Source organism: Scophthalmus maximus, chromosome 15 (assembly GCF_022379125.1).
Source record: "Scophthalmus maximus strain ysfricsl-2021 chromosome 15, ASM2237912v1, whole genome shotgun sequence".
Lineage (NCBI taxonomy): Eukaryota > Metazoa > Chordata > Actinopteri > Pleuronectiformes > Scophthalmidae > Scophthalmus > Scophthalmus maximus.
Window position 1 is genome coordinate 333,930 of NC_061529.1, and position 22,929 is coordinate 356,858.

Here is a 22,929-nt window from a genome sequence, read left to right on the forward strand (position 1 = left end):
AATAAATGCTGATTAAAGTACTAATATACATGTGATTGACAAGTGGATTTATGGTCTGACACGTGGCGGGAGCTCAGATGTGTCCACTGCTTAATATCTGGGTTTAATAAAACGAGCAGCAGGAAATTAAAAGTGATGAAAAGTGAAGTTTAGAATCCGACCTGGAGCTCGTCGGACTCTTAAGGTAACAACCTTTGGAAACAGACTTATTATTATGGATCACAAATTACCGAGTTACAGTTTGTCATCGTGAGTCAGAGGGAGAAACACTGGACGAACAATAAAACTACTTTTTTCAAACTTTATTTTTGTCAAAGCTGAAATTCAAACCAAAAGCAAAAACAGACCAAACGTGAAAGTTCATGAACTATAAAACATAAAAAATTAGTCGAAGAGGGGTCAGAGGTCGGGGGTCCAGTGCTGATTTACATATTGTCTTCATCAGAGTCGTCCTCTTCCTCCAGAGAATCCTGAAACAAAACCACAAGAATCAGAGCAAAGCTGAAACATGTTGGTGTGATGTCACAGGCTGCTGTAATGTGATGTCACAGGCTGCTGTGCTGTGATGTCACAGGCCTGCGTCGCTCACCTTGGCGTATTTCTCTGCCTCCTCTCGCACGTCTTTAGGCACCAGCTCGTGTCGGCCATTTGTGACTGAGGAGGAGTCAGAGGCGTCACCATGGGAACCAAAGCAACAAAGAACACGTGACTTTCTCGGTTAAACTTTTATGACGTTATGCAAATGAAAACACGTAGAACGCCGATGACTAGTAGGTTGAGACTCCGCCCACTGTCGTCCATGTTGACTTGAAACCAACAGGAAGTACAAGCTTTAAAAACTAAAGGGACCGACGGACAGAAGCTGAGTTCTGATTGGTTCTCACCTTCTCCAACCCAGCTCAGTTCCAGCTCGAATGCTTTGTCTTTCACTTCGTCGTGAACGATGTAGATTCTGCAGAAATCAGACGGGAAAAGATTCGTCAGTGTTTCTGTTTCTGATTAACAGAACAAACAAAGTGGAAAAGATTCATGTTTATTTAACAATTCAACTTTTGTATATTTGGTTTATTTATAATAAGTTTATGGTTAAACTCTTGTCGTTCAGTTTGAAGACGACATCTCAGGAATCAGTGAATAATAATAAATTATCCGATATCTGATTTCTCTCCTCAATCTGAGAATCTGTGGCCTCTGATCTGCAGCTCCTCATGTGTCACGTGAGGTTCCACAGGGTTCTGGTTCTGGTCCACTTCCTTTCACGCTGCGACGGAGACGATGGTCTGATTTACCTCAATGATAAATCGTCCGTCAGTTCAACCAGAACCAGAACCGACTTCCTGCTCTCTGAATGAGTGACAGGTCTTCATTAATGACACCGACCGATCAGGTACTGATCCAGTTCACTGTGTGACGCACACTGGTTGTACTCGGCACACGTGACCGGTGACACTGAACTACATGTGCTGCTTCACTCGTCTTCGTCTTTCATCAAAAGTGAAACTGGAGTAAAGTTTGTCACAGATCAGCTGATTGACTGGTCACATGACAATAACCTTTGACCACTGCAGTAGAAATGTTCCTCCACTGGTATTTTTACTTCCTGTGATGTCATTTCCTGGAGAATCTTCTAACGCTTCACGTATCTAAGATCTTCGAGTCAATTATCTTTAATAAACTATAATAAACTTTAATGAAAGATATTAAGTGTGGTGACAGACTCAGGTGATTGGGCCCAGGTGCAGCTGGCAGCGGATTGGTCAGACAGCCAAGAGAAGACACCACATCACATGACATCAGCTCATTAAGCGAAACCTGTTCTCAGCATCATCACTCCTCCCCGACAGCCAATCACAGCCTCAGAATCAGAGGCTTCACTCTGAGTGATTGTGCAGCAGTGTCATGTGTCTTAATGATTGACAGGTAGATTCTTTCAGAATCGTTTCTCCTCACCTTCATAACGACAGTGAACTGGTAACTGGATCACTAACTGTTTCTTGTGTTGTGGACGTTGGCGACTCACATTTTGGCGACTTCCTTGACGAGTTCCCTGCAGGTCATGTCCCTCATCTGAGGAACAAACACATGGTTTCACATATTCTGAACAGATTCACAGGAAACTGTCTGTCTGTCTGATGCTACACGTCTGTCGGTGTCTGATGGAACCTGTCCTGTCTGTTGGAACCTGTCTGTCTGTCTGTCGGTGTCTGATGGAACCTGTCCTGTCTGTTGGAACCTGTCTGTCTGTCTGTCTGATGGAACACGTCTGTCGGTGTCTGATGGAACCTGTCCTCCGTGTCTGTCTGTCTGTCTGTCTGATGGAACACGTCTGTCTGTCCGATGGAAGCGGTCTGTCTGTCTGTCTGATGGAACACGTCCTGTCTGTCTGTCTGTCTGATGGAACACGTCTGTCTGTCTGATGGAACACGTCTGTCTGTCTGTCTGATGGAACCTGTCTGTCTGAACACGTCCTGTCTGTCTGATTGAACACGTCTGTCTGTCTGTCTGTCTGATTGAACACGTCTGTCTGTCTGTCTGATGGAACACGTCCTGTCTGTCTGTCTGTCTGTCTGTCTGATGGAACACGTCTGTCTACCTGTCTGTCTGATGGAACTCGTCTGTCTACCTGTCTGTCTGATGGAACACGTCCGTCTGTCTGTCTGATGGAACACGTCCGTCTGTCTGTCTGATGGAACACGTCCGTCTGTCTGTCTGATGGAACACGTCCGTCTGTCTGTCTGATGGAACACGTCCGTCTGTCTGATGGAACACGTCCGTCTGTCTGATGGAACACGTCCGTCTGTCTGTCTGATGGAACACGTCCGTCTGTCTGTCTGTCTGTCTGATGGAACACGTCCGTCAGTCTGTCTGTCTGTCTGATGGAACACGTCTGTCTGTCTGCCTGATGGAACCTGTCTGTCTGAACACGTCCTGTCTGTCTGATTGCACACGTCTGTCTGTCTGTCTGATTGAACACGTCTGTCTGTCTGTCTGATGGAACTCGTCCGTCTGTCTGATGGAACTCGTCTGTCTACCTGTCTGTCTGATGGAACTCGTCTGTCTACCTGTCTGTCTGATGGAACACGTCCGTCTGTCTGTCTGATGGAACATGTCCGTCTGTCTGTCTGATGGAACACGTCCGTCTGTCTGTCTGTCTGATGGAACACGTCCGTCTGTCTGTCTGTCTGATGGAACACGTCCGTCTGTCTGTCTGTCTGATGGAACACGTCCGTCCGTCTGTCTGTCTGTCTGATGGAACACGTCTGTCTGTCTGTCTGTCTGATGGAACACGTCCGTCTGTCTGTCTGTCTGTCTGATGGAACATGTCTGCTGGTGTCTGATGGAACCTTTCCTGTCTGTCTGTCTGTCCGATGGAACCTGCCTGTCTGTCCGATGGAACATGTCTGTTGGTGTCTGATGGAACACGTCTGTCGGTGTCTGATGGAACCTGTCTGTCTGTCTGATTGAACACGCCTGTCGGTGTCTGATCGAACCTGTCTGTCTGTCTGTCTGATTGAACACGCCTGTCGGTGTCTGATGGAACCTGTCTGTCTGTCTGATGGAACACGTCTGTCGGTGTCTGATGGAACCTGTCTGTCGGTGTCTGATGGAACACGTCTGTCTGTCGGTGTCTGATGGAACCTGTCTGTCTGTCTGAGGGAACAAGTCTGTCGGTGTCTGATGGAACCTGTCCTGTCTGTCTGATGGAACACGTCTGCTGGTGTCTGATGGAACCTTTCCTGTCTGTCTGTCTGTCCGATGGAACCTGTCTGTCTGTCTGTCCGATGGAACCTGTCTGTCTGTCCGATGGAACCTGTCTGTCTGTCTGATGGAACACATCTGCTGGTGTATGATGGAACCTTTCCTGTCTGTCTGTCTGTCCGATGGAACACGTCTGTCTGTCTGTCTGTCTGTCCGATGGAACCTGTCTGTCTGTTTGATGGAACACGTCTGTCGGTGTCTGATGGAACCTGTCTGTCTGATGGAACACGTCTGTCGGTGTCTGATGGAACCTGTCTGTCTGTTTGATGGAACACGTCTGTCGGTGTCTGATGGAACCTGTCTGTCTGTTTGATGGAACACGTCTGTCGGTGTCTGATGGAACCTGTCTGTCTGATGGAACACGTCTGTCGGTGTCTGATGGAACCTGTCTGTCTGTCTGAGGGAACACGTCTGTCGGTGTCTGATGGAACCTGTCTGTCTGTCTGTCTGATGGAACACGTCTCTGTCTGATGGAACCTTTCTGTCTGTCTGTCTGATGGAACCTGTCTGTCTGTCTGATGGAACACGTCTGCTGGTGTCTGATGGAACCTTTCCTGTCTGTCTGTCTGTCTGTCCGATGGAACCTGTCTGTCTGTCTGTCCGATGGAACCTGTCTGTCTGTCTGATGGAACACGTCTGCTGGTGTCTGATGGAACCTTTCCTGTCTGTTTGTCTGTCCGATGGAACACGTCTGTCTGTCTGTCCGATGGAACCTGTCTGTCTGTTTGATGGAACACGTCTGTCGGTGTCTGATGGAACCTGTCCTGTCTGTCTGATGGAACACGTCTGTCTGTGTGTCTGTCTGTCTGTTAGAACTTGTCTGTCTGTCTGTCTGATGGAACACGTCTGTCGGTGTCTGATGGAACCTGTCCTGTCTGTCTGATGGAACACGTCTGTCTGTCTGTCCGATGGAACCTGTCTGTCTGTCTGTCCGATGGAACCTGTCTGTCTGTCTGTCCGATGGAACCTGTCTGTCTGTCTGTCCGATGGAACCTGTCTGTCTGTCCGATGGAACCTGTCTGTCTGTCTGATGGAACACGTCTGCTGGTGTCTGATGGAACCTTTCCTGTCTGTCTGTCTGTCCGATGGAACACGTCTGTCTGTCTGTCCGATGGAACACGTCTGTCTGTTTGATGGAACACGTCTGTCGGTGTGTCTGTCTGTCTGTTAGAACCTGTCTGTCTGTTTGATGGAACACGTCTGTCTGTCTGTCTGTCTGATGGAACACGTCCGTCTGTCTGTCTGTCTGTCTGATGGAACATGTCTGCTGGTGTCTGATGGAACCTTTCCTGTCTGTCTGTCTGTCCGATGGAACCTGCCTGTCTGTCCGATGGAACATGTCTGTTGGTGTCTGATGGAACACGTCTGTCGGTGTCTGATGGAACCTGTCTGTCTGTCTGATTGAACACGCCTGTCGGTGTCTGATCGAACCTGTCTGTCTGTCTGTCTGATTGAACACGCCTGTCGGTGTCTGATGGAACCTGTCTGTCTGTCTGATGGAACACGTCTGTCGGTGTCTGATGGAACCTGTCTGTCGGTGTCTGATGGAACACGTCTGTCTGTCGGTGTCTGATGGAACCTGTCTGTCTGTCTGAGGGAACAAGTCTGTCGGTGTCTGAGGGAACCTGTCCTGTCTGTCTGATGGAACACGTCTGCTGGTGTCTGATGGAACCTTTCCTGTCTGTCTGTCTGTCCGATGGAACCTGTCCTGTCTGTCTGTCTGTCCGATGGAACCTGTCTGTCTGTCTGTCCGATGGAACCTGTCTGTCTGTCCGATGGAACCTGTCTGTCTGTCCGATGGAACCTGTCTGTCTGTCCGATGGAACACATCTGCTGGTGTCTGATGGAACCTTTCCTGTCTGTCTGTCTGTCCGATGGAACACGTCTGTCTGTCTGTCTGTCTGTCCGATGGAACCTGTCTGTCTGTTTGATGGAACACGTCTGTCGGTGTCTGATGGAACCTGTCTGTCTGATGGAACACGTCTGTCGGTGTCTGATGGAACCTGTCTGTCTGTTTGATGGAACACGTCTGTCGGTGTCTGATGGAGCCTGTCTGTCTGATGGAACACGTCTGTCGGTGTCTGATGGAACCTGTCTGTCTGTCTGAGGGAACACGTCTGTCGGTGTCTGATGGAACCTGTCTGTCTGTCTGTCTGTCTGTCTGATGGAACACGTCTCTCTGTCTGATGGAACCTTTCTGTCTGTCTGTCTGATGGAACCTGTCTGTCTGTCTGATGGAACACGTCTGCTGGTGTCTGATGGAACCTTTCCTGTCGGTTCGTCTGTCTGTCCGATGGAACCTGTCTGTCTGTCTGTCCGATGGAACCTGTCTGTCTGTCTGATGGAACACGTCTGCTGGTGTCTGATGGAACCTTTCCTGTCTGTTTGTCTGTCCGATGGAACACGTCTGTCTGTCTGTCCGATGGAACCTGTCTGTCTGTTTGATGGAACACGTCTGTCGGTGTCTGATGGAACCTGTCCTGTCTGTCTGATGGAACACGTCTGTCTGTGTGTCTGTCTGTCTGTTAGAACTTGTCTGTCTGTCTGTCTGTCTGATGGAACACGTCTGTCGGTGTCTGATGGAACCTGTCCTGTCTGTCTGATGGAACACGTCTGTCTGTCTGTCCGATGGAACCTGTCTGTCTGTCTGTCCGATGGAACCTGTCTGTCTGTCTGTCCGATGGAACCTGTCTGTCTGTCCGATGGAACCTGTCTGTCTGTCTGATGGAACACGTCTGCTGGTGTCTGATGGAACCTTTCCTGTCTGTCTGTCTGTTCGATGGAACACGTCTGTCTGTCTGTCCGATGGAACACGTCTGTCTGTTTGATGGAACACGTCTGTCGGTGTGTCTGTCTGTCTGTTAGAACCTGTCTGTCTGTTTGATGGAACACGTCTGTCGGTGTCTGATGGAACCTGTCCTGTCTGATGGAACACGTCTGTCTGTCTGATGGAACATAGAGAACTATCAGACACATGATTCTGTGACGAGAGATATTTGTTGTTTTGAGCTCGACTGAACTCACCTGAAGTTTTTCAATTTCTGTCTTGGCGGCTTGTTTGGCTTTTCCGATAGCGCAGCCCCAGTAACCCTGAAAAAAAACCACACACACACACACACACGCACGCGCACGCACACGCACACACCTGAGTGTCTCAGGAAACCCTTCACACCCGGTGACACAGTGAGCTGGCAGCGGATTGGTCAGACAGCCAAGAGAAGACGTGACATCACATGACATCATCAGCTCGTTAAGCGAAACCTGTTCTCAGTATCATCACTCCTCCCCGACAGCCAATCACAGAGCTTGTGCGGACTGATGTGCATTTATCGTTAGCATCTCCGTGGGGACGAGCGTCGAGCTAATTGCTACTATCAGCATGCTAACACATGACAATGCTAACAGGCTATCATTACCATCATGACGTCACAGACAGGTGATTGGTTCTTCTCATCTTGTTTGTTGCTCTAAGTTAATGCTTTACTACACTATGGCATCATGCTGTGACCTCATAGTGACCACATAATTTTCCAAAATAAAAGTTAGTCGTCATCGACCACGAGTGAAGTGACTCACGTGTGAGATGCCCGACGGGTCGACCATGTAGAGCTGAGGACCGTCGTCTTTGTCGTACGAGCCCAGGATAAAGCTGCAGAGAGAGGGAGAGGAGAGGGAGGGGGAGGGGGAGGAGGGGGAGGAGAGGGAGGGAAAGAGAGACAGAGAGAGAGAGACACTGAGGAAGGTTTGTCACAGATCAGCTGATCATGTCACATGACATTTACTTTTGTTTAACCTTTGACCTCTGCAGTAGACTGGCACTGTCTAGCATTTTACTTCCTGTGATGTCATTTCCTGGAGAAGCTTCAGAAGTTTCATGTCTCTAGGATCATTACAAGAGCCAATAAACTATAATAAACTATAATAAACTATATTAAACTTGAATAAATGATTAGACGTGTGTTGAGAGACTCAGGTGATTGGCTCCAGGTGCAGCTGGCAGCGGATTGGTCAGACAGCCAAGAGAAGACGTGACATCAAATGACATCAGCTCATTAAGCGAAACCTGTTCTCAGCATCATCACTCCTCCCCAACAGCCAATCACAGCCTCAGAATCAGTCTCTCTTCATTATAAGAATGAATGAATGAATGAATCCTGTGACTGAGTGACGAAGCAGCAGTGTCACGTGTTTCCTTGGTGTCCCTGAACTCACCTGCAGCCGAACGGCCGCACGGCACTATACAGTGTGTAGGCGTGCACGTACATGGCCACTCTGTCCGACAGGTGCTGCAACGACAAGAGGTTCCGTTAGCTTAGCATTAGTTAGGGGGAGGGGCTACTGCTCTGACACTTTATCATTGGCCTCTGAGGCCCCGGCCACCTACCTTCAGAGGAATGTCATGTCCGTAGTTAGACCTGAAGCTGGAGGCTTCTTCCCTGGCCACTTCAGAGAGCGAGCGAGCATCGGCCAACAGGCCAGCCACCGCCTGGAGGGTGGGTGGGTGGGGGGGGGGGGGGGGGGGGCATTAAACTGTCAAAAACATGTAATATATATGAACATGGAGCTTCAGACACCACACTGTGTGTGTGTATGTTACCATGCCGACGTGTCTGTCGATGTTGAAGATGCGTTTGTTGGAGCCCTGCTCGTACAGTTTGGATAGAACCAGTTTCTCCACCCCGAACACCACGCCGTCCTTACACCTGATACTGATCGCCGTGCTGCGCACACACACACACACACACACACACACACACACACGGGGGGGGGGGGGGGGGGGGGGGGTGTCAGACTGGACACACTCCAGGACCATGGAATGACCTTTGACCCTGACCTACATGTGCTGCTTCACTCGTCTGCGTCTTTTTATCAAAAGATTGGAGTTTTTCACGGATCAGCTGATTGACAGGTCACATGACCATAACCTTTGACCTCTGCAGTAGACATGTTCCTCGCCTTCCTTCACTGGTATTTTTTACTTCCTGTGATGTCATTTCCTGGATAATCCTCAGGAGCATCATGTCTCTACGATATGTACAACCTAAGAGTCAATAAACTATTATAAAATATAATTAACTTGAATAAACTATAATTAACTTGAATAAACTTTAATAAATGATAAGACTTGTGGTGAGAGACTCAGGTGGTTGGGCCCAGGTGCAACTGGCAGTGGATTGGTCAGACAGCCAAGAGAAGATGTGACATCACATGACATCAGCTCATTAAGCGAAACCTGTTCTCAGTATCATCACTCCTCCCCGACAACCAATCACAGCCCCCGACTCAGAGACCAGAGGATGTTAGATCTGATGTAGAAACTCACCTGCTGTTCTCCACGGCCTTCATGGCGTATTCCACCTGGAACACTCTGCCATCAGGAGAGAAGGTGGAGGCCGACAGGTCGTACTGCACAGACACACAGACAGGTAGAGTCGGACAGACAGGTAGAGTCAGACAGGTTCAGACAAGTAGAGAGTCAGGCAGGTAGAGAGAGAGGTAGAGAGACAGACAGGTAGAGACAGACAGACAAACAGGTAGAGAGAGACAGGTAGAGAGAGACACAGGGAGAGAGTCAGACAGACAGATAGAGAGACATACAGACAGGTAAACAGACAGACAGGTGGGCAGTGAAAACTTTGAGCAACTTAAGAGCCTGAACGCAGCAAAGATTGTGTCGGAGAGCAGCTCGTCTTTGAACCTCGAGTTAACCTGAACAAAGTCTGGTACCTGGATCAGAACCAGGCCGAGTCCTCCTGACGATATGAGTCGACGTCAGGTGCGACGCGTGGAAACACACGGAAAACATAAATCTGATGTATTGTGAAGGGGGTTCGGTTCCGGAGCTAACTGTTAGCCCCGACTCTCAACACAACTTCACCGATTAGTGATGTGATGACGCGGCGGCGGGAATCCGATCAGATCGATTCCGTTTCTGAATTAAAACTTTAAACGAGACAGGAACTCGTGTCGAACTTTGAGCCGCTGTGAACTTTCGGTTTAGCTTCAGCTAGCGGGCCTCGCTGTGACTCAGCAGGCTAACGCGCTAAGCTAACGGCTACATGAGCGATGACTGGCGGATTTTTCAGTGTAAACCGGGATCGCTGTTCCGCTGAAAGTTGGTTCCCAACGTGGGGCAGAACCGGTGAGACCGAAGTGAACACGAAGTTTCGGCGGAGAGAAACGAGACACTCACCCCGGTGCCGATGGAGCTCATTTTAACACACACCGCGTTCGGAGATCCGCTTCAACGCTGCTGCGCCTGCGCATCAAACACGGTCAGAGTAAGTGCACACGAGCATCCGCTTCCGGTTTACGGCATCCGCTTCCGGCTATCACGTAAAAGTAACTGGCGACAAACGCGGAAACGGCTAATCTCTTTTTTTTTTTTTTATGTTTTTATTTTATTTTATTTTTGGAAATTACCAAACAGACATGATGACATCATCAACACTATACAGGAAACTGTCAATCAACACTACTGACGTCACAAACGGGGATTATGATTTGTATTAATTCATCTATTGAAAATGAAATATTTTTGAGCTTAGCTACAGATGATTCTTCAGGTCGTCTGTCGTCACACCGTCAGTCACGACCTCTGACCTGGTTTAGCTTGGTGTTTAAAACCATGAATTCCAACTGTTTTTTTTCACTGTCAATATTCATTGGTTATGACTTTTAACCAACTTTTTTTGTTTACTGACCTTTCACCTCAGGGGTCGATTTGATGAGATTTCAATCTTCATATTTTATTTTAAAAGTATCCACAATTTTTTCTTCTTCTGAAACAATATGTTTGTAATTGTTTTTAAATCCTGTTTGATTTCTGGAAACCATCTACACCTCGTACACACACCACCGTGTCTGTAGTGCGAGTGTCAGTAGATCACAGATCCACTCAGCCGTTTGTTCTTCTCGTCAGTTTATTTGTGTCCTTGTCTCTTTTGGTCACAGAGTGAAAAACATTCATGTACAGTGAAAGTTTACAAAGCGTCGACTTCACAGCGACTCGTCGATGTTGAGGCGAAACTGACGACGACCGGAACCACAAGAAGAAGAAGAGTCCGACTCCAGAACCAGAAGCTACAGTTAGTGATGAAGAAGATGATGATGAAGAGAGTTCATTAGTTCACAAGGCTTTTTTTTAATTTAGTGACTTCAATAAGAAGAGAAACCGAGAGCTGGAGCACAGGATGTTCACCTTCACAATAAAACAGCGCGCGTGCGCACACACGCACACTCACTCACTCACCAGAATGTGACTATGACTGGACACAGACAAGATAAAGATGAAGAGTGACAGAGAACATGAAGAGACAGAGACGTTAACGACCCGGTAACAGACAGAAGGACAGAGAGCAGGTTCTGGACCAGAGGGACCAGAACCTGGACCAGTGGGACCGGGTCGGGCGTCCAGTGAGAGGACGAGTGAGGAGGCTGATGGTGAAGAGGACGGTGTCTGGTGAGTGATGAAGACGACAGACTTCCTGTCAGGTTCTCTCTCTCTGGTCTCTCTGAGTCGTCCGTACGTCCAGGCTCCGCCCCCACAGTGGTGTTTTCAGGGGGGCGGGACTACGACGATGGGGCGTGTCGTTCGGTTGGGGGCGGGCTCGTAACAGTTAAGTGTTGCCTTTGAGGACGCCCATACAGCTCTGCAGCAGCTGGAGGTTCCCCTGCAGGTGAGAGGGGGCGGGGCCACACACAGGTGAGTCACGTGCCACGAGTCAGAACATTAACAGATGATCCAGTCAGAGTCGCGGTACCTTGGCGTGTTTGAGCTCCAGCTCAGCGAGCTCCACCAGGTTCTTCCTGAACGCCGCCACTCGTCTCGTCTTAAAGTCTATGAGTTCTGTACAACACACACCACGCTGTTAGAGAGAGTGTGTGTGTGTGTGTGTGTGTGTGTGTGTGTGTGTGTGTGTGTGTGTGTGTGTGTGTGTGTGTGTGTGTGTGTGTGTGTGCGCGCATGAGATCAGAACCTTGCTTGGCCGACTCAGAGATCTTCTCGAACTTGTGGCAGCAGAGCTGCTGACTCGTCTCCGCCTGCAGAACGTCTCTGTTCTTGGCTCGAGCTTTGTCCAGAGCCTTGTTGGCGTTTTCATAGTCCACCAGGGATCGACTCCTCCGGTACAACAGGTCCTACACACGCACGCACGCATGCACACGCACACACACACACACACACAGTTCAGGTCTGGTCCAGACTCTCAGTTGTGGTTCTGGTTCAGACCCTCAGGTGTGGACTGACTCACCTTGGCAGCCTGTGACTCTCTCAGATAATACTTCAGGAGGTCGGCGAGTTTCAGATCTTCATCTGCTGCAACTCGAGCTTCGATTTTCTGGAAAGACAAGATGAGAAGTTCACTGACTTCTGAGAACGTTGGTTTTTACATCATCAATAATCGACTTTTACCTGCTGTGACACTTCATACTGGAAACCTGTCTACACACATGAACCTGTAGCTCCGCCCACAAACATACCCTGGTTTTCTCAAACAGCTCCGACACTTTCAGGAAGAACCTGCAACAGAGGGAACAGGACATGGTGACATCACATGGTGACATCACAGCATCAGACACATGTGGAGGAGAGAAGTTCGTACTTGCAGATGTCGGTGGCGTCCTGCGTCCCCAACGCGTAGAGAGACGACGCCATTCTGTTGATGTCGTCTGCTGCGTCTGGACACACACAGAGACCAGCTGTTAGCTGTCACATGCTAACATGCTAACTGTCACGTGCTAACAGGCTAACTGTTGACATCAAATGGTAACAGACTAACTTCAGCTGACTTACTTTTGTGCGAGCGGATCATTCTGTCGGATTTGGCTGAAGCGTCTTTCACCCGGTTGTGATATTCTAACAGAAATGTCTTTTCGTGCTCGAAGAAGTCGTCGACGTCCTGCGACACGGACAGGAAACAGAAACAGAAACACTGTCAGAGAAGAACCGAATTGAGACGACGACGCTCAGGACCAGCGATCGCTCGTCACCTTGACTCCGGCCACCAGGACGCCGTCAGCAGACTTCACCACGTTCTTGAAGAAATCCTCCAGCTTCTCCTTCTTGTTCTTCCCTCGGACGCTCAGCTGTCGGACAGGAGGGGTCAAAGGTTACAAATACAATAAACACCAACGTTTTTCTTCTTCTCTCTGACGAACCCAAACACAACAGATGAAACTCAACGTGATTCTGATCATCTCCTCTCCTTAACCACGCAACATTCACCTGCTTCAGCTCAGGTGTGTGTGTGTGTGTGTGTGTGTGTGTGTGTGTGTGAGTGTGTGTGTGTGTTTGTGAGTGTGTGTGTGACTCACATCCTGGTTGTACTCCAGGAAGACGTGGAAGTTCAGGTCTTTCCTCAGGACAGGATGAGCGGCCACGCGACACAGGAAGACCTCGTGCATCGCCACCGTCTTCTTAAAGATCGCCAGGTACTCGCTGAGCAACGACAGACAGATCACAGCACCGGTTAGTCAGGTAGACAGGTAGGAAGGGAGGTAGTCAGGTAGACAGGTAGGAAGGAAGGTAGTCAGGTAGACAGGTAAACAGGTAGGTAGGTAGGAAGGGAGGGAGGGAGGAAGGTAGTTAGTAAGGTAGTTGACTCACGCCTCCAGCTCCTGCTTCATCTTGGTGAACTCCTCCTTGGTCATGGATCCTTCTCCCTCCCCCAGTTTCTGCAGCTTCTCTCTGGATGCATCAAAGTCTGGTCTGGGGGGGGCGGGGGGGATCTGCACCACAACAAGACTCACACTGTGACCTCTGTGACCTGTATGTGTGTGTGTGTGTGTGTGTGTGTGAGTGAGTGTTTCTTACGATGTATCCTGCGTACTCTTCGTTCTCCACGAACGAGTCGTGCAGCCAGATGAACTCCTCATGCTGTCGAACCACCGAGAACTCGTTCTGCTTGAAGTTTGGCAGCGTGCTCTGTGGGGACACGTCAGCTGATCGTCACATGACCTGGGGCCTCGACGAGGTCACCCCACGATTCTGAATTTCGGCTGAATGTCAGTTCATATTTTAGTTTCTTTGATGATTTAAAGTTTGAGGTGAAAACACAAAAATCTATATATATATATATATATATATATATATATATATCGATATATATACATATATATATATCGATATATATACACATACTCATGTGGAACTGCGCCCCCTGATGAAGAAACTCAGATCATTCAATCATTCTCTCTATTGCAGGATTCAGATCGTCCTTCCTGTCGTCTTCTCGTTGTCTCTGTTTGTCTGTCTCTCTCTCTCTACGTCTGTCTCTCTCTGTCTGTCTCTCTCTTGCTCTCTGTCTGTCTGTCTCTCACCTTGGTGTGGACTGTGAACTTGACCTTGTCTCTCTCACTCAGGGCGTCGGAGATGTCGACCTGTAGCGTGGCGTCTGTCTGCAGATCCACGTTCACCGCCCGCGACTGCAAGAGAACAGAGACAACACGTCCCATAATGCACCAGGACGCAGCCCACGAAGCCCCGCCCACCCCCGTTCTCGACCAATCCTGAGTCAGTGTCAGCTGTCAATCATGACGTTTCTATATCATCAAATAACTAATGAGAAGCAAAGTGATCAGAAACATTAACACGACAACAAACATCAGTGATAAGAACGACCTCACATGACATGGAGGGGGCGGGGCTTATGACCTGTACTGCAGCAGCACACCAGGTGGCGATCTGTCATGTCATCCATCTTTATTTTCAGTCCGTGCCAGTAAACACTGTCCTCTGCTCTGGGGCCTTTTCCAGGAAGCAGGTTTAAAAAACGTTGAACTTAAACCTGAACTCTGACTTGATCTACTCTCAGATGGCTGCTGAATTAATTTTGCTTCCATATCGATATTGATCGGGTTGACGAGGAGAGGACGCGTCACTTATTGACATCTAGATCAGGTTCAGGAAAAGGGAGGAGTCAAGGACAAACTGCGTTTTTTTCAAGGAAACCTGCCAGCGAGGAGTTTAGGTTCACAGCATCAGTTACCATGGTAACTGACCTACAGTGTAAGTTCAGTCTGGAACAGAAAACCCAGAGTTTCCCTCTTTTCAGTTAAAATACTCAGTTTTAGCAAAAACCTGCTTCCTGGAAGAGGCCTCTGCTCTTCAGCCAATGAGTGTATAATCAGTGTTTCCACCTTTGCACAGTGGATGACATCACTGCAAACTCATTTTAACTTGATTTTTTTTGTTAACAAAGGTTTATGATATTTAATGGCAGTGTGTGTGTGTGTCAGTGTGGTACAAGTACAGCATTTACGGTATTTTCCTCACGTGAGCCGCAGGTTGTTTACCAACAGCACATAGGTGCGTCTCATACAGATGTGTCACTCTGTCCTGTTTCTCACATCAACAATGTCACCTGGACTGAAGAGGAACATCCGGTGTGTGTGTGTGTGTGTGTGTGACAGTCATGTGACACTGGTGTTTAACCAGCTCTTTAACGTCATCTTATATTAGCTCGTTAGGTTGCTGCTGGTTCACTTCAGCTGCTACACCTGTAGCAGAGTGAGCAGGTGAAGCTAACCCCCCCCCCCCCCCCCCCGGGGTCTGACTCTGACCCGGGGGAACCAGTCTGATCACAGCTGACTGAGGCTAACGCCGTTAGCATAGAGCTAATGTTAGCAGAGACGACTAACCAGGCTAAACCCCCCGAGCTAATGCTAACTAGCAGCTTTTAGTCGAGCCGAACAGAAGCAGACAGACAGGTGATCGCAGACAGGTGAGAACAGACAGACAGGTGGAGGGTGGGACTCACTCCCCGGTCCTCCTCGGAGAGGAAGTCGGGTCCGTCGTCCAGCCCTTCCTGCTGCGGAGACACAGAGCACAGAGCCGTTAATTCACCGACACACCGGCCGGAACACAACAGCAGCAACAACAACAACAACAACAACAACAACAACGGACCCCGGGGAACCGGAGCCGCCGTCACGGTCCCGCCGCCAATAAAGAGTAAATAAACAAAAACAACCGGAGGGAGAAGGACAGAAAGAGTAAACCCACCATCATGGCTGCCAACGGGTGGAGACGGGAAGCGGGGTGACGTCACCGCGGCGCGGCGTCACCCACCAGAATAAAATAACATGAAATATCAAATCAAATCATCCAAAAATCTAGAATAGGATCATAATCAGCCGTCACTAACCAGGATCAATAATAATAACAGATTAAAAAAAAATCAGATAAAATAAAACAAAAAATGATTTTAATAGAAAACGTGAATAAAGAGGCTGTGAGGTGCAACGACAATTTAAGAATTAGCTAAAAAATATATATCATTTATCATTATTTATTTTTACAGTAAAAGAAAAATTCACATGAAGCCAAAATGACATTTTCTAATATTCAATGAATAAAAAACATGCCTGCTGCTTCTTCCTTTGACATCTCACTGCACATCATCTCAGTGGCCAGCAGGAGGAGACAGAACTCTGCTGACTCACCTCAGGTGAGTTCTGGGTAATGGAGTCTTCAGTCTTCTCATCCAACCACAGACAATCTGTCATTTTCTCATAAATTAAAACTACAAAACGGATAAAACCATTTACTTTTAAACTTCCCATATTGAACATTTCTGGTGTTTTATTTGAAGGTTTGATCCTTAAGAAGATATATTTGTTTTATTTCAATATGGTTTTATATCTCTTTTTAAGGAGCTCTGCAAAGAAACAGGTCAACTTTGTCTAATTAATATGTTATGAGCCTCTCTTCTGATTGGCCGACTGTCTTCTGCTTGACGCACGTCCAGGCCAGCCACCTCCTCTGTTCACCGTGTGTCTGTTCACCGGAACGAAGAGCTTCTGCCCTGGAGGAACTATCTCCTGCTCCTGACGACCAAAAGATCATCGGTACCCGGTGTCGGTGGAAGACGCCAGAGCGACCTGCTGAGCTGCTGCTGGGGCAGCGGCCGGACCAAAGGTCCACCGGCCCTGTGGAAATCATGAAATCACAGCGGAGAGGACCAGAGCAACGGCTTCTCTGCCCCAGCAGCAGCTCCACGTCGCGGGCCGCGGCTGACACTGATATTGATGATACTTGATCGTTCGCCCACCTTCTGTAAATCTAACACACCCATCATCAACTTTATGAGTTGAAGCTGTGCTGCTCACATTATACCAACCAGCCTTTATGCTTCTGTGGTTTTTAATATTAAAACTCACTGAAGTGGTCCAGTGTTCAATACTGTGACCACACAACTGGAACCTCCATCGTTACGGCAACAGATCTCACCAGCATCGGCTTCAGCAGCCCGTTAAAGCAAGATCACATTTTTGTCTGATTGCAAATAACAATATAACATGTATATAATTTTAAAAAACAAATTACATTATCAAGCTTTCCCTGTGGGACATTTCAAGTGCTCTTGGGGGCCCCCTGGTGGCCACATGGGCCCTAAGCAGCCGATTGGTTCCCTTCAGCCTAGGGGCCGGCCCTGGATATCAAATATTATTTATTGTCTACTCATTCCGACTTCAGTTTGACTCATCTCCTCTTCTTCTGAGTATTTTCTTGTTCTAGTCATTCCTGACACGTGGTTCTGTTCCTCGTCCACTGGAAGCTGCTGTGTGACGGTGTCAGTGTGCAGCTGCTGACGGGTCGAGGAGCATGTGTGGTCCAGAAATAGCGGCGGGGGGGATCAGATTCTCCGGAGCTTTCTACTCTGATGACTCAGCAGCAGAAACATCGGCTGCTGAGTCACTGGGTTAAACACGGAGTGGGACACAAACCTGGTTCAGGTCTGAGTCACACCGGACTCTCTGGATGTTTCACACATTCACTCCTTTTATGGGCAGAGATTCACAGTTGTACTCATTCAGATCCTGAAGCTGCTCGATTCAGGACTCACTCTGGACCAGTAGAGCAGCTGTCTGAACCAATCAGACATGACATCAGCTGAACTCTTCCCTCCTCCTTTGAATGTGGAATAAAAAGTGACGGAATCCGCTAACGGAGGTTTGGGCCGAGGTCAGTCAGAACCCTCTTCTGATCTGGAGCGATGTGGGAGTTGATCCAGACTAACCTTAGTCGCTCTGAGACACTGAACAAACTCTGCCTCCTCCACCGTGATCAACACAGAACTTTACATCCCGTTGTCTGCATCATTTATTCATTTTACACATTTACAGTCGGCTCGAAGAACCAGAGACATTTGGACACTTTGAAATCATTCATTTTATCAGCGTGGTACTGGTTCTACTGAGGTCGTACTGGTTCTATCAAGGTTCCAACGAGAAGATCGAGAGGATCCAACAGTGGTAACTGGGATCTGTTGGTTCTGAAGAGGTTCCACAGGTTCTGAATGTGTTCTACTGAAGTCACACTGGTACAGAGGTTCTACTGAGCCTGTAGTGGTTAGAACAGATCTACTGAATTCTACTGAACTCAATGATGTCGTTTGTTCTACTGAGGTTCTACTGAGCTCATGCTGACTCTGTGCCACAGAGCGTTTTCACTCGGAGGATCGTCGGAGCCTGGTGGGAGGAGTCCTGCGGACGGGACTCCTCCCACCAGGTGGACGACCTGCGGGCGACAGCTCTCTGTGATTGGTGGAAGCAGAGACGAGGACGCGTCATCAGATCGGCCACAGGCTTTTATTGCAAAGTGGCTTCCTGTGATCTCAGAAACAACGTGTTCCCCTTTAAGGCTCCAGATGTTGTTGTTGTTGTTGTTGTTGTTGTTGTTGTTGCTGCTGCTGCTGTGGGGTCGTCTCTCACTGCTGGGGTCAAATCTGCTTCCTGTAGTGTTTCTTTACAAAATAAAAGTGCACTCTAACTCTGGTGGTGTGACGGTTACATTCAAACTGAAAATAAAGCGGCGGCGGCCGAACAGCTAGAACGACGCCGAGTCCGACAGGAATGAAAACCGAGGTGAACGAGCGTCAGCGCAGTGACATCATCACGTTAGCGCGGTGACATCATCACAGAGAAGTGAGCTGTAGTGTTGGGGATGATGATCTTCTTCTCTTCTCAGTGCATAGTGTCACGACGAGTCGGCCTGGTTCTAACATACTGGAGAAGAAACAACACTTTACAATAATAAATAAAGTCATATGTAAAAACCCGTGTGCTGCAGGAGGCGGAGCTTGGCTGTGCGTCGCTTGGCGGCATGTCGCGTGACGGCGTGTCGTGTGGCGACGTCTCCGACACGCGCAGCCGCTTCCTTCACATGGACTTTTTGGCAAAAACTCCGGCTGTGAGAGAGACGAGCGTCCTGGGTTTGGTGGCGGGTCAATTAGTGTTTTTTTTCTGCCAGGTGAACAGAAGTCAATTGGCAACAAACTGGGAGGTGTTTGCATATCATTATGTTAATGAGATCTCCGTGTTGGAAAAAAAAAAAGAAGCAAAAAGAACAAAAACGAGAGAACAAAGGCCTAAAGACTCTAACTCCTTCAGGACGTGGATACAGACAGAGCGAGCTGCTGGGTGAAGCGGCGGTGTTCGGGTGGGGGCGGGTGCTTCGGTCAAGATGGCACGGCGGTTGGCTTGGCTCCGCTCGGCTCGCCACCGTGACATCACAGCGGTTTGCCCTCCAGAGACACCACCACGTTACCGCCCAGCTTCTCGGCCAGCGTGGCGCGGTCCTGGATGTCCTCCAGCCCGTTCACCTGCCACTCGTGTTTGATACCTGAGGAGACACAGCCTAAGTCAGAGACACGGCACCTGAACGCACCACGCACAAAGGCACCACACATAACCTGGACACACAGCTGAGTCTCAGTGAGACATTCAGGGTTAGAGGTTAAGTCCTCATGACGTAATCATCTGTGATCAATAATCAATAATCTTTAGAGACCAGTGACCTCTGACCTCAGCAGGTAACTGGACGACTCACCTGTAAACTTCTTTTTGATGGCATCTTTAGAGCTGGCATAGATCATCTTACTCTTCAAGGACGCTCCGTCTGGAGCCCTGAGGAACCACAGACAGAACAGTTAGAACAGAACAGACGGAACCGTCAGAACAGACAGAACCGAACAGACGGAACCGTCAGAACCGTCGGAACCGTCAGAACAGAACAATATTATGTATAAAGTATTAAATCTGTTTGTTTGTTGGAGAATGAAAGAAAGAAAGTAATATAATATTGAATCGAGCTAGCGGATTGGTCAGACAGCCAAGAGAAGACGTGACATCACATGACATCATCAGCTCATTGAGCGAAACCTGTTCTCAGTATCATCACTCCTCCCCGCCAGCCAATCACAGAGAGACAGAGAGAGACACACAGACAGAGAGAGAGAGACAGACAGACAGTGAGACAGACAGACAGGACCTGAGATGTGGATCAATAACTGATCACATCAGACACAAGAGGACAAGATCGGAGCGTGTGATTGGTCCCGGAGACACGTACCAGAAGATGAAGACCAGGTCCTCCTTCTTGGACTCCTTGGTCTCGTAGGTGGCGTCGTACAATCCGTATCTGCAGTCGTTGGGGGGGAGGAGCCCGACGAAGCAGGCGTACGGGTCGTCCACCGTCTCCCCGATGTCTCCCACCAGGATCTGCTTCCCGTCCTCCACGATGATCTTCTTCTTGTCCTCGCTCAGACAGAACAGAACCGCCTTCTTCCTCTTCTTCACCTCGTCCTGGGTCGACGACTTCCTCACCTTCATGTCGTTGAACACTCTGATGACCTCGTCGTGCACAGTCACACCTGACGCCTGCGGAGGACACACGCCATTGGTTCATTTCAGGACGGACCAAAAACTGTCAAATGTTCTATGCTGCGCTGTGATTGGCTATCGGTGCGCTGAACCTGCAGCATTTTACAGCTGACACCCAGTCAGTGAACGCAGCACCACCATTAGTCAACCACCATTAGTCAGTGATCGCACCACCATGAGGAGTCAGTGAGCGCTCCGCGACCAGGAGTCAGTGAACACACCACCACCATTAGTCAGTGAACGCACCACCATGAGGAGTCAGTGAGCGCTCCGCGACCAGGAGTCAGTGAACACACCACCACCATTAGTCGGTGAACGCACCACCACCATGAGGAGTCAGTGAACGCACCGTCACCATGAGTCAGTGAATGCACCGCCACAGGCGTCTGAAACAAGGAGGTTCTGTCTCTCTCTCTCTGTCCATGTCTCTCTCTGTGTGTCTGTCTCTCTGTCCATCTCGGTATGTCTGTCTCTCTGTCCATCTCTCTCTCTCTCTCTCTCTGTCTGTCTGTCTGTCTCTCTCTCTCTCTGTCTGTCTGTCTGATGGAACATGGATGTGGACAAAGGGGCGGAGTCAGGAGTGTCTGTTTTCTTTCCGTAACATGTCATTTCTCAGAATAATTCACAAGAACATTTGAACATTCACTAACTGATTCTGTCTAAAATATAGATCTCAGATATTTGATCTATTTGTTGTTTTGCAGTAAAAGTGTCAGCGTCTGTTTCTTCATCGGCGTCGTCATCCTCACCTGACTCCTTCTCTCGCTGTGACACTGATGACGTCGTCCAGAGACTCTGCTGTTTCACAGACTGCTCCTTTAAAAGGGACCAGCTGACTCCAGTTGGACTAACAGAACTCAGATGATCCTCCGACGGGACCGGTGGCCGCTCATTAACGACATAACTGATCATTAATCTGCATCAGACACTTTGTCAGATTCCACAGAAGAAAAATGATCAGCCACAGATTCTGATGACGGAACTAAAAGTTTGGTTTTGTCCAGATGAGTTCGGAGTTTCGGAGCGTCAGATTCCATGAATCAACTCACTGATCAGTCTGTTAGTGATGATGTCACCGCTGATTATCGGGGAACAGAGTGAGAGCAGATCAAACCTGGAGCAGAACCAATCATCAATCGATCAATAATCAATACTGTAATCCATCGGTCAACTGACACTGAGGATGACTCATAGCATTAGTCATCTGAAAGGAAAAATGATCAATATTTGCAGGTTTGACAAAATAATTTTGGTCATGTGGATCAAGTGATCAAATTACTGCAGGTGTACTCTACAATCTGAATAAATCATAACATGTACTGAGTAATCAGACTGTGTATTCTGTACTCTGGTTGTGTATTCTGTACTCTGCTTGTGTATTCTGATTATTATGATGTTGTACAGTACAGTAGGCCCTTTTCACTCAAAACACTTAAAAGACAAATTAATCAGGTGAATAATAATCAGCTGATCAACAATGAGTGAGAATTATTGTTTCAATATTAATTACAACATCAGATTCGGTCTTTGATGTCGTCACGATGAACTGATCGATCAGCTGATCAGTCAGAAGATCATTAGTCGTTGATTCTATAAATCATGAGACAGATTTGTCCAACAAACCAAAAGGACAATATTCATGGAGTCCACGTGAACAACCTGCAGCTGATCACTGATCGATCATCTCGGAGCTCCGGCCCGGGGGGGCCGGTCAGGGGGCGTCAGGGGCTCCGGCCCGCGGGCCTCCACACGGTGACTCTGCAGTCCGACTCGGACCCGACTCACCCGGTCCACGTCCGACCTGCCGGACCCGCTGCAGCGGCTGAACCGGGACCGGCAGGGACCGGGGGTCCCGGGCCCCCGGCTGGGTGCGGACCGTCCGGCCCGGCGGGACCACAGCCTGAAGAAGATGGCCGCCCCGAGCCACACGGCCCGGGCACAGGCCCGGCGCGGCCCGGTCCCGACAGGGAGGATCACTCCACAGAGGCTCAGAGGCCCGTGAACGAGCCGGGACGGGCCCGGGACCGGGACCCGAGTCTGGGAGCCGAGAACCCCGAGGAACGGTTTCGGCGTCGAGGCCGCGGAGCGGCGGCCATGCTGACTCACATCCCGCCCCGCGGAGCCGCGTAACGGAGCCGCGTAACGGATCTGCGGAGCCGCGTAACGGATCTGCGGAGCCGCGGGTCCCGGGGCACCGACCCGGTCCCGGGGCGGCGGCCGCGCTCGGTTCTTACCATGTTGTTGTCCCGGGTTCGTCCGCGCTGCTTCGGCGTCAGATCGTGGTGTAGTCGGAGGCTGAAGGCAGCGGGGAATGTGTCCGAGCGACCGAGGGGAGGGGAGGGGCCACACTGAGAGGGGAGGGGCCACATGAGGAGGGGGAGGGACCACACGGGGAGGGGAGGGGCCACACGGGTAACGGACTCGCGACAACAAAGTCATCCAAACAGATCGTGACGCAAATATTTCTCCTCCTGATGTTCAGTGACGTGAAACTGTGACGTCACA

The 22,929-nt window shown here is 49.2% G+C and overlaps 3 protein-coding genes and 5 non-coding genes across 10 annotated transcripts; all 8 read right to left on the minus strand.

Moving 5' to 3' along the window:
* Positions 1 to 287: 287 nt before the first annotated feature.
* On the minus strand, positions 288 to 10,104 carry psma3 (proteasome 20S subunit alpha 3). Its single transcript, XM_035611489.2, has 11 exons — positions 9,953 to 10,104; positions 9,083 to 9,165; positions 8,357 to 8,480; positions 8,144 to 8,245; positions 7,972 to 8,045; positions 7,336 to 7,408; positions 6,784 to 6,849; positions 2,021 to 2,067; positions 885 to 952; positions 590 to 654; positions 288 to 470 (listed from the first exon to the last, which is right to left on the minus strand). Exons 1-11 carry the CDS (start codon positions 9,971 to 9,973, stop codon positions 426 to 428), a joined length of 768 nt encoding a protein of 255 aa, XP_035467382.1. The 5' UTR covers positions 9,974 to 10,104; the 3' UTR covers positions 288 to 425.
* On the minus strand, positions 1,754 to 1,836 carry LOC118286871. Its single transcript, XR_004785541.1, has one exon. It is a non-coding gene; the product is annotated as a small nucleolar RNA SNORD53/SNORD92 (small nucleolar RNA).
* On the minus strand, positions 6,959 to 7,044 carry LOC118286874. Its single transcript, XR_004785543.1, has one exon. It is a non-coding gene; the product is annotated as a small nucleolar RNA SNORD53/SNORD92 (small nucleolar RNA).
* Positions 7,764 to 7,846, minus strand: LOC118286869. Its single transcript, XR_004785539.1, has one exon. It is a non-coding gene; the product is annotated as a small nucleolar RNA SNORD53/SNORD92 (small nucleolar RNA).
* LOC118286868 lies at positions 8,934 to 9,016 on the minus strand. The gene has a single exon (XR_004785538.1). It is a non-coding gene; the product is annotated as a small nucleolar RNA SNORD53/SNORD92 (small nucleolar RNA).
* A 560-nt stretch (positions 10,105 to 10,664) lies between the features above and the next one.
* snx6 (sorting nexin 6) lies at positions 10,665 to 15,837 on the minus strand. 2 transcript variants are annotated; one of them, XM_047327308.1, is made up of 14 exons: positions 15,764 to 15,837; positions 15,519 to 15,569; positions 14,080 to 14,184; positions 13,574 to 13,684; positions 13,367 to 13,488; positions 13,075 to 13,198; positions 12,751 to 12,846; positions 12,554 to 12,659; positions 12,363 to 12,438; positions 12,241 to 12,280; positions 12,012 to 12,098; positions 11,739 to 11,898; positions 11,523 to 11,608; positions 10,665 to 11,432 (listed from the first exon to the last, which is right to left on the minus strand). In XM_047327308.1, the coding sequence occupies exons 1-14, from the start codon at positions 15,767 to 15,769 to the stop codon at positions 11,379 to 11,381; spliced, it is 1,224 nt and encodes a 407-aa protein (XP_047183264.1). In that variant the 5' UTR covers positions 15,770 to 15,837; the 3' UTR covers positions 10,665 to 11,378. The 2 variants fall into 2 exon arrangements, with proteins under 2 accessions (XP_047183264.1, XP_047183265.1); XM_047327309.1 differs by having other exon boundaries at positions 15,519 to 15,566; positions 15,764 to 15,820.
* Positions 15,838 to 18,332: 2,495 nt separating this feature from the next.
* On the minus strand, positions 18,333 to 22,762 carry cfl2 (cofilin 2 (muscle)). Of its 2 annotated transcripts, none has more exons than XM_035611491.2 (4): positions 22,659 to 22,762; positions 20,114 to 20,421; positions 19,592 to 19,668; positions 18,333 to 19,384 (listed from the first exon to the last, which is right to left on the minus strand). In XM_035611491.2, the coding sequence occupies exons 1-4, from the start codon at positions 22,659 to 22,661 to the stop codon at positions 19,272 to 19,274; spliced, it is 501 nt and encodes a 166-aa protein (XP_035467384.1). In that variant the 5' UTR covers positions 22,662 to 22,762; the 3' UTR covers positions 18,333 to 19,271. The 2 variants fall into 2 exon arrangements, with proteins under 2 accessions (XP_035467384.1, XP_035467385.1); XM_035611492.2 differs by lacking the exon at positions 22,659 to 22,762 and adding an exon at positions 21,174 to 21,993.
* LOC118286873 lies at positions 19,862 to 19,947 on the minus strand. Its single transcript, XR_004785542.1, has one exon. It is a non-coding gene; the product is annotated as a small nucleolar RNA SNORD53/SNORD92 (small nucleolar RNA).
* Positions 22,763 to 22,929: the final 167 nt, after the last annotated feature.